Source organism: Balaenoptera acutorostrata, chromosome 1, assembly GCF_949987535.1.
Source record: "Balaenoptera acutorostrata chromosome 1, mBalAcu1.1, whole genome shotgun sequence".
NCBI classification, from domain to species: Eukaryota; Metazoa; Chordata; class Mammalia; order Artiodactyla; family Balaenopteridae; genus Balaenoptera; species Balaenoptera acutorostrata.
Window position 1 is genome coordinate 46,734,355 of NC_080064.1, and position 15,042 is coordinate 46,749,396.

The following is a 15,042-nucleotide window of genomic DNA, read 5'->3' on the forward strand; positions in this document are numbered from 1 at the left end:
TAGGACATGATGGTGTTTGGAGTAGGATGGTGGCAGAGGAAACAGAGAGAAGTCAACTTAAAATCTATGTGAGATTAAATCAAAGGACCTGTTTACAGTCTGGATATGGGGAATAAGAAAAAGGGATGAATCGTGGCTGATTCCTATGTTTTGGCTTGAGCATGCAGGTAGACGGTGATGCCATTTACTGAAAGGGAGAAGAATGAAGGCTGGGGAGATATAATGAAGTTCCGTTTTAGGCACGGTTTGAGATGTCTGTGTGGCAACCAAGAGGAGACAGTTGGCTCTTCAAGTCTGTTGTGCTCAGAGAAGAGGTCTGGGCCACAGAGATATAATAAAGCAGAGGGCCATCAGCACAAAGATAGCATTTAAACCCATGAGAATGGAAGGTATTTCTTAGAGATAGTACTCTGGATCAAAGTTGGGTAGAGGTGAAGGAGTCAAGAAAGGAAAGGTGGCTGAGGGGCAGGCAGAAAGCAAGAGACTGTAGGAAGGAAGTCTCAAGGAGGGAGAAACTGACTGTGACCCTTCCTGTTGACGGGGTCAAGAGACATTTCCCCTGGATCTAGAAACATGAAGGTGTTGGTGTCTTAACGACAGCTGTTTCAGTGGAGTGGTGGAAAAAGAAGGCAGAATGGAATGCCTTGAAGAGTTAATGGAGAGTTCAGTCTAGTTACCCCAAGCATCTCTCCAGATGAAAATAACTAACACCACTGGATAAAAACATTAAAAAAAAGAAACTTTAAAAATATATAGCTGAGTTGACACAAAGCGCTCAGAAGTTTAAAAAAAAGAGAAAGCAGAAATCCTGTGAGGTAAGCAAACTGTGAGGCCAGCTTTCATGCTGTAGGCATCTGTGGAACTCTGGAGACCTCTAGCTTCCATTTTCACAGCCTTACAGTGGCTGAGAGGCAGGACACATAGCCAAGACAGGGCTCAGAGACTAAGAAGAGTTTGTCACATAAATCAAGAACCCAAAGGGCTACATCCTGAGTGTAAGATGAACTGAAATAAACTTAACTGTGGAAGGGAAACAACAAAGAAGCCTGCCTACCTTGACTGTGGTACTGGATTGTGAGAAGAAAAAAATTCTCCAGGAATTTATAACCACAAAATTGCCCTCACATGGCTTTGCTGCTCCAATTCACACTGCCTTTATGGTCTGAAAAACCTTAAGCTGAGAATTTATTCCCAAATCGTAGTATCCCCAGGCATCTGGAAGAAGTAAATCTTTTTTGGAGGAAAGAACTTTCAACTCAGGCCTCAAAAAATCTTCTTAGATTAAATTCCAAGAAACGTAAGTTCACAGGAAAACAAAAAAATACGTATAAAAATGTTTTTCTATATACATACATACATACACAAAACAACTGAGTAAAAGCTGGCAGAATCAGACCAGCTTTTAGATATCAGACATATGCTTCTAAGTTAAGCATTAAACATATAAGTTAAGCATTAAACAAGGAGGAGATTGAAAATATGAGTCAAGAACATGAGATAATAAAAAATAAGCAGAGTCAAAAAAGAACCAATGAGAATTTATAGAAATGAGAAATATAATAAATGAAATTAAAGACTTAATGAATAGGTTAAATAGCTTATAGGATACAGATAGAAAAAAAATTAGTGAACTGGACCACAGATCTGAAAAAATGTTATCAGAAATGCAGTACAAGAAGACAGAAAGATGGAGAATATGAAAGAGAATAAGGGACATAAGAACAGAATGAGAGGGACTTCCCTGGTGGTCCAGTGGCTAAGGCTCCACACTCCCAACCCAGGGGGCCCAGGTTCGATCCCTGGTCAGGGAACTAGGTCCCATATGCCTCAACTAAGAATTCGCATGCCGCAACTAAAGATCCTGCATGCCGCAACAAAGATCCCATGTGCAGCAATTAAGACCCAGTGCAGCCAAATAAATAAATAAATATTAAAAAAAAAAAAGAACAGAATGAGAAGGTCCAACATGTATCCAATCAAAGTCCTAGAGGAAACGAGACTAATGGGGAAGAGGCAATATTTACAAAGGTAATGGTGGAGAATTTTCCAGAATTTCTACAAGATATAAATCCTTAGATTCGAAAATTCAATGATCTGAAGCAAAATAAACAAAAAGAATACCTCAATTAACTGCAGTGAGAGTCAAATTGCCAACTATCAAAAAGAAATAAAATAGCCATGAAGAAAAGAAAGACTTCTTACAAAGGAACAACAGTCAGACCAACAATCAACTTTCAATAACAATACTCAAAGCCAGAGGACAGGGCTTCCCTGGTGGCGCAGTGGTTAAGAATCCTCCTGCCAAGGCAGGGGACATGGGCTCAAGCCCTGGTCTGGGAAGATCCCTCATGCTGTGGAGCAACTAAGCCCGTGGGCCACAGCTACTGAGCCTGCGCTCTAGAGCCCGCGAGCCACAACTACTGAAGCCCACGCACCTACAGCCTGTGCTCCACAACAAGAGAAGCCACTGCAATGAGAAGTCGGTGCACCGCAACAAAGAGTAGCCCCCACTCGCTGCAACTAGAGAAAGTCACGCACAGCAACAAAGAATCAAAGCAGCCAAAGATAAATTAAAAAAAAAAAGCCAGAAGACACTGAAATGATAGCTTTGACGTTCTGACAGAAAAATGTATGTCAATCTAGGATTTAAAACCCAGTGAAAATGTTCTTCAAGGAATAGGAAATAAAGTCAAGTTTAAGCCATCAAAAACAAAGACTCAGCTCCCAATGGACCCCTTATGAAAGGACACTGTACAGGATGCACTCCAGGAAGAAGAAAAATCATCCCAATGGAAGGTCTGAAATACAGAAGGAATGGTACACAAAGAGATAGCATATAAATAGGGCTGAGTCAAAACACTGTATAAGGTAATGATGACTGTACCTACTTGAGGGGATAAAACAATACAGGAGAGGACTAAGACAATGCCCAATAAAGACAAAAGGATAATGAGTCAGGTGAGGAGTGAGTACACGAAACAGTCTAAGGTTTTCAAGTACTCCTCAGAGGAGGGTAAAGAGACTGATGAAATTTAGGTTTTGTTTAATTAATAAGTTAAAATTTTAGACTAACCACTAAAAGAGTAACTGAGAGGGAAGGATATGGAATCTTTCATCTGGTTGGTTGTGAAGGAGGATAGAGAATAATGCTGAAGCTAGAGATGGAAGTGGTATCCAAGGCAGAATTTTTAAAGATGGGAAAATACTAGACTCTGTTATACACAATGGGAATAATCTGATAAAGGGGAAAAAATTGAGGGTACCAAAGAAAGAATAGAAATGCTAAGGCATAAAATGCTTGAGAAGGCAAGAGGAAAGAAGAGGGGATCTAGGGTCTTTGCAGGAGAGATAATTCCTTTTGTGGTAATGAGAAGAAATTAAGAGACAACATTTCTGGGTCTCCATTGTTGTATATGTAAATTGGGGGGAGGAGAAAAAGAACATTTTCTGAGTACTTACTAAAGTGAACCACTGTGTTCAGTGTTTTTATATACATTTGTCATTTAATCTTCACAACGTAACTGAAGATAAGATTTTAGTATTTTGGGAGGCAAGACTGTATATAAAGAATGCAGACTATGGCACTAGATTGCATAGGTCTCCTCTATAAACAGGTTTGTGAACTTGGGCAAGTACTTAACCTCTGTGTGCCTCAGTTTCTCATCTACAAAATGGGGGTAAAAATAGTACGTAACTCACAGAGCTGTTGTGGGGACTAAATTCCACAGGATATACTCACAGTACTTTCCACTCAGCTCTCATTTCCTCTCTAGAATATTGCCTGACCTTCCAAGGTGGCAACTCCTTCCCCTTATTCCATACATAGTACTTATTATTATAATTGCACCTATTGTTTGTTATACTGTGATTTTTTTTTTTCGTATTTCCTCCACTATGCTGTAAGTTAGAAGCCATGTCTTATTACTCTTTATACTAAGGGCAGGAACTATTTATTTATATCTCCAAAACCTAGAATAATGCCAGACACACAGCAAATGTTCAATAAATGATTGCTGAACTGAACCCCTGCCTTCTAGATAAATCAATGGACAAGTTTTCTATCTACTACATTGACTTCTTTCAAATGTCTCTCAAAAACCAAACAGTGTTTGATCAACAAATTGTCTGAATTATGTACTCCTTGTGGGTATAATGTTATTGGCACTTCGTACGCCTTTAAATATAAAATGAGGATGTTGGTCTGTGCTTAGAAAAAAACAAAAGCTTTAAAGCTTACCGAGTTTAAAAGAAAATTATACATGAGATTAACTACTAGATTTTATTTTCTGGGAATAATTAGTCGTTTCAAATGATTTCAAATGCTCTAGCTTCTCAAACATCTCTAAAAAACTGGGACACTCATTAAACTGGGGTTCTGGTAATTCAATAAATAGGGCACTTTTCATGTCATGCAGTCATTTCTCATTTCACCAAACATTATTTCAAATCTCTAAAGTTCTTCATGATGTTAATTAACAAGCTATGGAAAAATATGCAATAGCTGAAAAAAATGTTAAGCAATTTTATGAACCATATGGAGTATTTGTCATTTTTCATAGGTTGTTTTAATCCTTCCATGTAAATTGTCATTTCTGTAGCAGAGAAAATCTTTTTCAATACATTTATCTATCAAAGGATGAAACAAAACTATGTTTACCTTTTGGAAAGTAGATACAGGTGAAATAGCAAACATATTTCCCTCTCCAAACACTTCTGCCCAATTCCTTTGAGACACTTTCATTCTGTTTTTAAAATGGTATTCATTATCAGGATTGAAAGCCTAGATTCAAAGAGAACAGAGGAGCATTATTATGATCTACTTCTATAGCAACACATATTAGCATTAGAAAAGAAGATAAAAATATAGCCTTGGACTCCCTCATTAATGGAATCTTTCAAGTATCCCAACAAAACATATTCCTTTGCCAGTGCTGAGGAACAAAGTGGTGCTCTCCTGTTTTGTTCAATGTTTGCTGTGGGGGAAGAAAAGGGGGTAGCAGGACGGGAGGTCTGATCCAGGCACGGTGATGCCAATGCTCCAGATGTCCTAGGGCTGCCGCAAGTAGAGATGGGCAACAAGGCAGTGAAGACAGAAGTTAGGAGGGAAAACACGAGCGCCCCTTCTTCGTGCAGCTACTGCTACTAGTCGGGGGAAAAGCCCAGAAACCAAACTACATCAACACCCTATGTGACAGTATTTGTGATTCGAATAATCAGGGAGACATAAAGGAAAGCTATTTAATCATTCTAAAAGCTGAGAAAGCTTAAAATTAGAAAGGTATTTCTTTAAAACTGAAAACACAGAACGGTTGTTCTGCTTTTAAAATAAAAAGCAAGAACAGTCAAGTTAATATCTTTAATGATAATATCATGATCACTCATTATTAATTACAGGTCAGAAGGTAGTAGTTATTTTAAACAAAAGCAAAACACAAAGTACTTCATTTTAGACATACTGTACCATTGTAAGCACAGCCAGCAGACCAGTGGGAATTGGATCTTGTTTTATTCTCTCTGCAGCCAGTTCTATTAATAGCATCAACATGTTGTAGATCCCTTCATGAATTTCAGTACCCCACTTGTGAACAGCACTTGATGTCAGCAGCTATAAAAACATAAAGGGCACTTTAGAGTCTTACTTGAAAAGAAAGAAAAGACATCTACAGTTATCAGTTCAGTCCTGACTAATGAAGAGATTACTACCATAATACTTATTTTTATGCAGATGACTTGCTTTAAAAGACCCATAGCTGTAGTCCTACTTATTCACTTATTTCACAGGCAACACTTAGTTTTGTTTTTTTGAACTTTAATTCCCTTATATTAAGACAGTTTGGGGAATTCCCTGGTGGTTCAGTGGTTAGGATTCCGCGCTCTCACTGTCGAGGGCCTGGGTTCAATCCCTGGTCTGGGAACTAAAATCCCACAAGCCACGCAGGGTGCCCAAATAAATAAATAAATAAAACAGTTTGTTTAAAAGAAAATGTTTGTTTTCTACTTTTCATTATTATTAGGGGAGGTCAAGTGGTGAACAACAAGAAAGAACCTGAGATCAGTTCCGGTACTACTATTTTCTAGCTGTGTGGTCTTGAACAAATTTACCCGAGTTCCCAGAGACTCAGTTCTCTCATCTCAAAAGAGGGATAATTCCTACCCACTTCACAGAGATGTTACAAGTATCAAAAGGTTTAACGAATGTAAAGTATTAGCGAGGTTTTATTATTAATATATTTTGGCTGTCGTTATTAATCAACATTCCTGGAATCTAAGAAATCTCATGATTTGAACATGCACATTCTTTTCATATTATTTATATCTCAGAAACAGAGCTGCATCTTCCCACCTGTTGACCAGATGGCAGCAGGGCTCTGAATGTGAAAAAAATTTTAGAAATACCTTGTCAATTTATTTTGCTTGTATTTTCCTTCCTGGTATGTATAAAAGAAATATTCAATTTTTAAAAAAAGTTTAAGCAAATCTAAAATAGCACTGTAACATTGTTTACTTTGCAGCTATTTTTCTTAAATATAAAAAATGGTGCATCTTATACTCAGATAGCAGCTTAGGTTTGTTAAAAAGGAAGGAAAAGGCACACAGAAGAATCTAAAATCATCATCTTTGGATTTCCCCAATCTTTGATCTTCTAAGTCCTTGGGGAAGCCTAATTCAGGAACAACTGCCAAAATAGGGAATGGGAAAATGAAAGGATTCCACTTAATAAAATAATGGCAAATTGGTACAGTGGTTTCATGTTTTTGTAAGATTTCCCTTCAGAGGGAAAATACTGTGCTATAAAAATTTCACCTTAGCCACACTGAGAACCCCTTAACAAGAGGGTTAAGACCCTGAAAGAGCCCAAACTTCTTTAGCTGCAGAGGAAAACCTCAGTTCCAGACTTTCTCTATAGCAATTAGCTGCACTATTTGCTCAAATGAACAATAATCATAAGACTGATTCTATATAAGGCAATTAGTTACTATTTTTTGCTACTATTTTTTGCAAGAATTCTTTTGCCTGCCTATATATTCTTCCTATACTTAAAAATTAGATAATAGAGATTAAGATTTAAGACGCTTCATGTGACAACAATAAAATTTATGTGGACTAAGCACCACTCCCTCTGTTGTCATCTCATATGTTCAGTTTTTACTTTGAAAATGGAGCTCTATCTAACTTCCAGATGAGGTGGGGCAAGACAGGCAGCACCATGTGAGGAAGAGGCATACAAAGTTTAAACATAACTGTGCACTATGGCCAGACCTGGATGTTTTTCCCTGCCTGAATATACTAGTAAAGAATCCAAGGGACTTTCCTGGCAGTGCAGTGGTTAGGAATCTGCCTGCCAACGCAGGGGACACAGGTTCAAGCCCTGGTCTGGGAAGATCCCACATGCTGCGGAGCAACTAAGCCCGTGTGCCACAACTACTGAGCCTGAGCTCTAGAGCCCACAAGCCACAACTACTGAGCCCGGATGCCACAACTACTGAAGCCCACGTGCCTAGAGCCCGTGCTCCACAACAGGAGAAGCCACTGTAATGAGAAGCCTGCACACCGCAATGAAGAGTAGCCCTTGCTCGCTGCAACTAGAGAAAACCCACGTGCAGCAACAAAGACCCAACGCAGCCAAAAAAAAAAAAAAAGAATCCAGGCTGGCCTGAAGGTGAAAGGTGAAGAAAGTAGAAATTACAATAAAGCTCCTTTTGTGCACCTTATTCACACAATTGCTTATTATTTGTACTTACTTCTTTTTTAAAAAAAAAAAAAAAAAAAAAAAGGGCAGCTTGTGAGAAAAACCCAGAGAAGGTAGGCAGAGAGTCATCATACCAGGAAACACAAGTCTAAAGGCACACAGAATTCTGTAGCCCTTCTAGTTTAGAGAAATCTTTTTAATAGCTCTAAACTGTTAAGAATTGAATGACATTGAACATAATGCAAGGTACCTTTGTGCTCACAGTATTATAGGAAAAAACCCCCAACAACCACTTGACCATTTATTATACTATTACAAACAGCTGAGGGCATAAAATAAAACAGTCCTCTGAAGCATCTCTGTACAGAGTTAGAGTATTATACTCCAAATATGCAACTTGCTGCTGGACTGACTTGACCCAGGGCTCTCTGAATCTGAAGATCATCAACCTAAAGATCCCTTCCTTACACGAATAAACCCTTTTCCATGACTCTGAATAAACTTGAATTTTCTTTCTCTGCAAATTTATGCATACATTATGATAGGTGTCACAATATGTTACATTATAAAAGTGCTGGTATTTTTTTAAAAAGCTACTATAATTCTTAACAAAATTCTTAAAAGTTAAAACTACAAAATGGTAGATGAATTCATCCAAAATGAAGAAAAATCTTGATTCTCTATAATCCCTGCTCAAATGACAATTTTAAAAGATTTCTCCCTTTTTTCAAAGATGAAGCTATTTTTGTTCCTAAAATTAATTTTATTCTGTCTTCAGCCTTGAATCAAGGGAGATTCTGTCTGTCAAGACGCAGATGGGAATAACAGTTTGCAAATGAAGTTTATTTTACTGGGTTTTATAATAAATACAAACTTCATCCATCTGTAGTTGTAGTAACTTACTTGCATATGAGGCAAAAAATGGATGTCAAAACCCAGAAGCATGAGACAGCAGGAGACTCATTTATTCATTCAACAAAGATTTACTGAGCTCTTTCTCTGCACTAGGCACTGGCTATATGCTGGGGAAAACAACAGTGCCTGTGACATCGTCCCTGCTCTTGGGGGATTCAGGACTCAGGTCCTGAAAAGGGAACCATGCTGAGTTAGACTGCTTTCAGAAACACAAGTCCTGTGATCTTCTATTCTCACTGTTAAGAAAAATTGCTATATAAGAGATGTGACCAGAATGGGGGCAAGCATATCAGTCTAGCTCCAACAGAGATGCTGCCATCCACATGCCATTTTGCCAGATACAATACTCAATCCAGTTAAACTTTCTATAGTTTAAATGTCTGCTTCTGTCTCAGTAGAATACTAAGTACAAAATGGCCTATATTTTGATAAATAAATATTATCTTTCTAAGTGCCACAATCCTTAGTTTAGTAAGATGTCTAATTTCCTAGTGTAAGTCTTAACCTATTCTTTAGCAGTTAAATAGAAGGAAGTAAAAGCTATATTCGACCAAAGACATGCAAACAATTAAATATAGAAGAAATAAATCATTCCTGAGCCCCATATTCAGGGCTACTTTTTTCATTTTTGAGCATTCCTCAGTTGTATAGGATTCATAAACTGGGCTCACATATTAAAAAACTAAAACTAAAACAAAAAGCCTGTTCACCTTCACCCCCACCAAAAAAGAAAAAAAAACCAGCACAGCACATTTTTCTTACCTTTTTAAATGCTTCAGGCATACACCTATCCATAAATCTTTTACAATTCTCATCAGACTCAGAAAGACCTTTGTAAAATAAATGAAACAATATGCCATATTTAGATTTTAGGTAGTTGCAGAAATCATATATATCATTCCAAGTTCATACATATGGAACTTATTATAGAAACCTTGATTCTTAAAGAATTATTAAAAGCAGAAGACATACATTCTGATAAAGGAATAGGATGAGAAAGTCACAGTATTATTTATTAATAGCATAATATATCCATTTATATTTATTAATTATTAATATATATTTATTAATAGTATAATAAGTAAATACTAATTAGAACTGAAATGGTTGAACTTATGTTTCCATATCAGAGTAACTTTCAATGATCTGACTAAATAGCTAATAGAACACCACCAGCAGCTACTTTTTAGCCATTATTGTTTTCCTAAACATCTCTTTTAAAAACACAAATATTCTCAATAAATGCCAAAATCACTCTCTTCCCCAAAACAAACTGAACTCTGTGCAATAAAATGCACAGAATTGTGCCTGGCATAGAGTAAATGATAAATACTTGCTAAATGAATGAATGAATCCACTGTAAAATTATCCTTCGGAATACACTTAAAAGAAAAACTCAATGACAGATTTTGCTTATCAGTGGAGAGACTGTCGAGCACATTTTCTTTTTTCAGTCCTACCACTTAGCATAATACCTGCATCCTCTCAGGCAATCAATAAATGCTGCTGCTGAGAAGCCAGTCATAAACACACCATGGAAGCTAGTCAAAATATTTCCTTTTGATGTGCCTTGTATTTAATCACAATGGTAAACTATGCACTTTTAACGAGAAAAAAACATTTGCAAAACACGCGCCCAATTCATCTTATTTTACAAATGAATTCAATATGAAAAATAAATTATTATTCTCTCTTTAATATATTTATAATATAGATGCTTCCTTATGTTGATACTTATTCTCCAACCTAGTGATATTTTATTACTCTATTCGTTTAATATCTGTAAAGCACTTAAGACAGTGCCAAGAACTTAATAAGCATAAAATATTAAATAAACATTACTTTCTTTTCTTTAAAAAAAAAAAAAGCCACTGCATTAAGCCTTAATCTAAAGTGCTCCAAGTTTCTGTGGAAAAGTTAATTTCAATTTCCATAAGGCTTTTCAATTATATTTTAAAGACTCTTACACTCTATTGGAGCTAGAAGAAAATAGCTGATTTAATTCAACGCTTTTATTCCACAGGGGATAAACAAAGACTAAGAGAGTAAACGATCTAATACAGATGGCCAATGACAGGAGCTGAGATTAAAGCCAGGCCTCCTATCAAGAGAAAAAAACCAAAAAGTGAAAACTCCTCCTGTGTCCTGAGGTATGAACTTACCAAGTCTTGCTAGGTAGGTAGACGCCAACAGGCATTTGCCTAGTGACTCTTCCCGCTTGTAAGGTATGGACCAGTGATCCGTCAAAACGCGGCTTTCCAGTTCATATAAATTTGTTGTAGGGAATTCAATTCCTTCCCCTGAGCAGTTTCCGTTTTCATCATTCTTCTGACAAAGAGGGATTATGGTTAAAAAAAAAAAACACACACACACACACACACACAAATAATTAGTGACTACTTAAAAAATTTTCAATTTAACACAAAGCAGATCCTTAATCACTGGTAGCCATTAATTCCAAGATTGTGAATTCCACATTTCTTTCTCGTAATCACATCTTTCACCAAGACTATTTGAAATATCCTCAGCTTTTATCAATGTGGCATCCCAACTCTCTCAGAAGGTGAGCTCATCTCATTCTTCAAAAATGAACTCTCTTAATCTCTTGTTATAAATATCAAATCTACCTCCACCTACAGCCCCTTTTCTCACGCTCTCCCAAAGTGGCAATTGTTAAGGTCACCACACTGAAGGCTGCATCATTCAATCCAGTGGACATGTTTCAGTCCTTATCTTACTTTTCAGGAATATCTGACCTTCTGCCTGCTTCCTCTTCTTGGTACGCTAGATTCCCTCCCCTTACCTCCCAGGATAACATGCTTCCCTGTTCTCCTCTGGGGTCTGTAGTTCCTTCTGTCTCCTCTTCTGGTACATCCTCCCCTTCCTAGCCATCGAACACTGGAGTTTCTCAAACTCTCTGCTCAGTGAATGGCACCACATTCATTTGGCAGCACAGCCAGAAAGCAGGACACATTCTTAAAACCCTATTCTCCCATCTCCACCCCTAAGACTACGTGATCAGACCTCCTATATTTCTCTCAAATCCATCTACTTCTGTCCATCTCCACAGGGATGCCGCTACTCCGGAACTCATCCTTCTGCCCTCTTTAACCTACTTAACTCTTAAACCTTCTAAACTCTTTCAGAGAAAAACCTTTCCAGAACTTCTAAACACTGTCAAATTCCTTTAATTATTTTATACCCCTACCATCCTGAACTTCTCCTTCATAACACAACTCACAGATATAATTTTACATTTATTTGTGATTTATTCTGTTTGCCCCCACTAGACCAAGCGAGCCATGAGGACAAGGACTGTTTCTGACCACTTCTGTATCTCTAAAACCTAGTGCCTAACACAAAGTAGGTATTTAAAACATATTTTTAAATAGAAAACTAATTCATGCAAAGTTTCAACTATCAGTGGGGTAACTGCCAAACTTTCCATCAGTTCTCGCTATAATAATCTGTAGTAAATCAAACGGAACCCCTCCTCCCAAATGGCCTAACACCTGGCTCCTTTGAAAACTTAACCATTTTCACAATCCACTCTATAATTTGATCATTACAAAATAAAACCGTTCCATTAAAAAAATTCACCTTTAGCCTCAATGAAGGAAAAGACCATAAATATAAAGCAGAAATGATTTAAAAACACACTGAAAAACAATTTTCAACCCCACATGAATGATATCTAAAGGAATACAACACATTTTTTTTCAGGTTCATGGCTAAATTGGGATGAAAATAAGACAAAAAACAGGAAGGTAATAAAAATTAAAAATGGAGTAGAAGACGATATAATTGGGGGTGAAGAGCGAGGGGTGGTGGATGAAGTAAATTTAGAATCATAATGTTTGGGGATAATTCAGTTTTTAAACACAATACTTTCAGAAATATTTTTAATTAATAAGTTCTGTAAATAAACCACTTTACTTAAAGGAACTGAGGAGAATCAAAATGTAAAGATTTTAAGACAGTCTCAAAATTGTACACTTGTTAAATGCTTAAATTTATGAACCTAGGATCAAAGTAGAATTAAGGCATATAAAAATAGAATTCAGTTGGATGATGGGAATATGTCATTACTATGAAATATCTACCATTAATTTCTACAGGAAGTTAATAGATCAAATCATGTATGAAATCATCAAATGTACCTAGCAACTATGAAAACCAAGAGCCTCCGAATGGGATCATTGCCCTTGTGAGAGTCACAGTAGAGCTTGCATCCCCTCTCTGCTCTCCACACAACAAGAAGACGGCAGCCTGTGACCCAGAGGAGGACCCTCACTAGAATGCAACCATGCTGGTACCCTGATCTTGGACTTCCAGCCTCAAGAACCACGAGAAATAAATCGCTACTGTTTAGAAGCCGACAAACAAAACCTGCCTAAAGCTAAGAGCTTCCTTGGGTGGGGGTGGGGGGAGACCTTTAACGTCATCAGTAATGACACAAACATCATGTGCCTCCTGAATGGACGAACTGTAAAGGGCACAACATCATTTCTGTGACAGTCCTGCCAAAAATGCAGCCCGTCTCTAGTTATGAGGAAACCCAAAATGAGGAACAACCTAAAAAATAACTAGCCTGTATTCTTCAAAAATGTCAAAGTCATGAAAGATTGAGGAAGACTGGACAGACATAACAACTAAATGCAGCATGGGATCCTGGATTAGATCTTGAACCAGGAATTTTGATTTGTTTAATTTTACTTCTTGGCTTCAAAGGATTTTAGTACTGGATCAATGTTAATTTCCCGATTTGGATAATCTACTGAGGTTACATAAGAGAATATCCTCATTTGTAAGAAATATACACTGAAGTATTTAAGTGTAAAGGGATATCATGTCTTTAATTTATTCTCAAACATTTCAGAGAAAACAACAACAAAACACACACATGCTTTTACATACACATGCACATTGTACATACATGGATATTCATATTTAGAGAAAAAAAGAAGAATAAAGAGAATGTGATAAAATGTTAACATCTGAAGAACCTGAATAAAGTTTATATAAAAATTTCAAATTTATATAAAGGTTATATAAATAATTTGAGATTTACAGAAAAGTTGCAAAAATAGTTTTGTGCTATTCTTGCAACGTTTTTGTAAACCTGGAATTATTTCAAAATTTAAAAAATTTAGTAAAATAAATATATAAAAACATAGATTTTTGAAGAACCTAATGAATTAGAGAGGTAGGGACTCACCTATAGTGGTAAAAAAAAAAAGTTAAATTATACTTAGTATGTTCTACTTAAGAATCCCATGCCACTTGGTAACATAATTTGGTTTCTAAATACCTTTGTTTTTGTCTTAAATTACCAAATAAGTAATACATGTTCATTGTAGAAAATATGAATAGCAAAAAATAAAACCCACCGTTAATTTCACCACTTATAAATTAATCACACTGACATTTTAATAAATATTTTTCCAGTAAAAGCTTTTATTTTTTTACAGATTTTTTTCCTTAAAAATTCACAAATGTGGAATTAACCTCATTCTCATCACCTCCATAGTCTCTCATCATTCCATTATTAAAGACAGGATTAATGCAGTATTTCTTTTCCTATCTGATTTAAAAGACAGATGCACAAAGCAATAATTACAAAACCATGTTAATGGGCTTATAATGAATACAGATGTGACCCATATGATAATAATAGCACAAAAGGCGGGGGGGTGGTGGAGAACAGAGTTATATTGGAAGAATGTTTTGTACACTATTGAAATTAAGTTGGTATTAATTCGAATTACAATGCTATAGATCAGGATGTTAATTGTAATCTACAGGGCAACCACTAATAAAATAACTTTAAAAATTACACAGTGAAAGAAAAAACAAGGGAATTAAGATTGTACACTGGAAAATATACTTAATACAAAACAGAGGAGTAATGGAGGATTAGAGGATTAAAAGGCATAACACATAGAAGACAAATAGCAAGATGGCAGATGTAAATCTTGTTTTATCAAATAATTATATTAAATTATAACTATCAGCAATATATGAAATGAAAATGGACTAAATGCTCTAAACAAAAGGCAGAGATTTGCAGAATGAATTTTTAAAAAGTGATCCAACTGTCTACAACAGATACCCTTTAGATTAAAAGACATAAAGAGGTTGAAATAAAAGGGTGGAAAAAGATATATCACACACAGGTAAAGGTGGTGGAGTGGCTATATTAGTAACAAACAGAATACAGGCATACCTTGTTTTACAGTGCTCTGCTTTGCTATGCTTCGCAGATGTGACATTTTTTACAAATTGAAGGTTTGTGGCAACCCTGCATCCAGCAAGTCTATCAACACTTTTTCCAACAACATTTGCTCACTTCATGTCTATGCGTTGCATTTTGGTAATTCTCACAATATTTCAAACTATCTCATTATTATTACATTTGTTATGGTGCTCTGTGATAA

The 15,042-nt window shown here is 36.4% G+C and overlaps 1 protein-coding gene across 6 annotated transcripts in view; it reads right to left on the minus strand.

The window, feature by feature from the left end:
- The window catches only part of USP24 (ubiquitin specific peptidase 24), a 146,703-nt gene that overhangs the window by 93,522 nt on the left and 38,139 nt on the right, over positions 1–15,042 (minus strand). For 5 of the 6 annotated variants that reach the window (XM_057540403.1, XM_057540390.1, XM_057540399.1 and 2 more), the window contains exons 2-5: positions 10,768–10,933; positions 9,368–9,435; positions 5,462–5,605; positions 4,658–4,780 (exon numbers count right to left, since the gene is read on the minus strand). In XM_057540403.1, coding sequence (XP_057396386.1) covers positions 4,658–4,780; positions 5,462–5,605; positions 9,368–9,435; positions 10,768–10,933 — 501 coding nt within the window. The remainder of the gene's footprint in view (positions 1–4,657; positions 4,781–5,461; positions 5,606–9,367; positions 9,436–10,767; positions 10,934–15,042) is intronic. The other variant, XM_057540396.1, reaches the window with a different exon arrangement.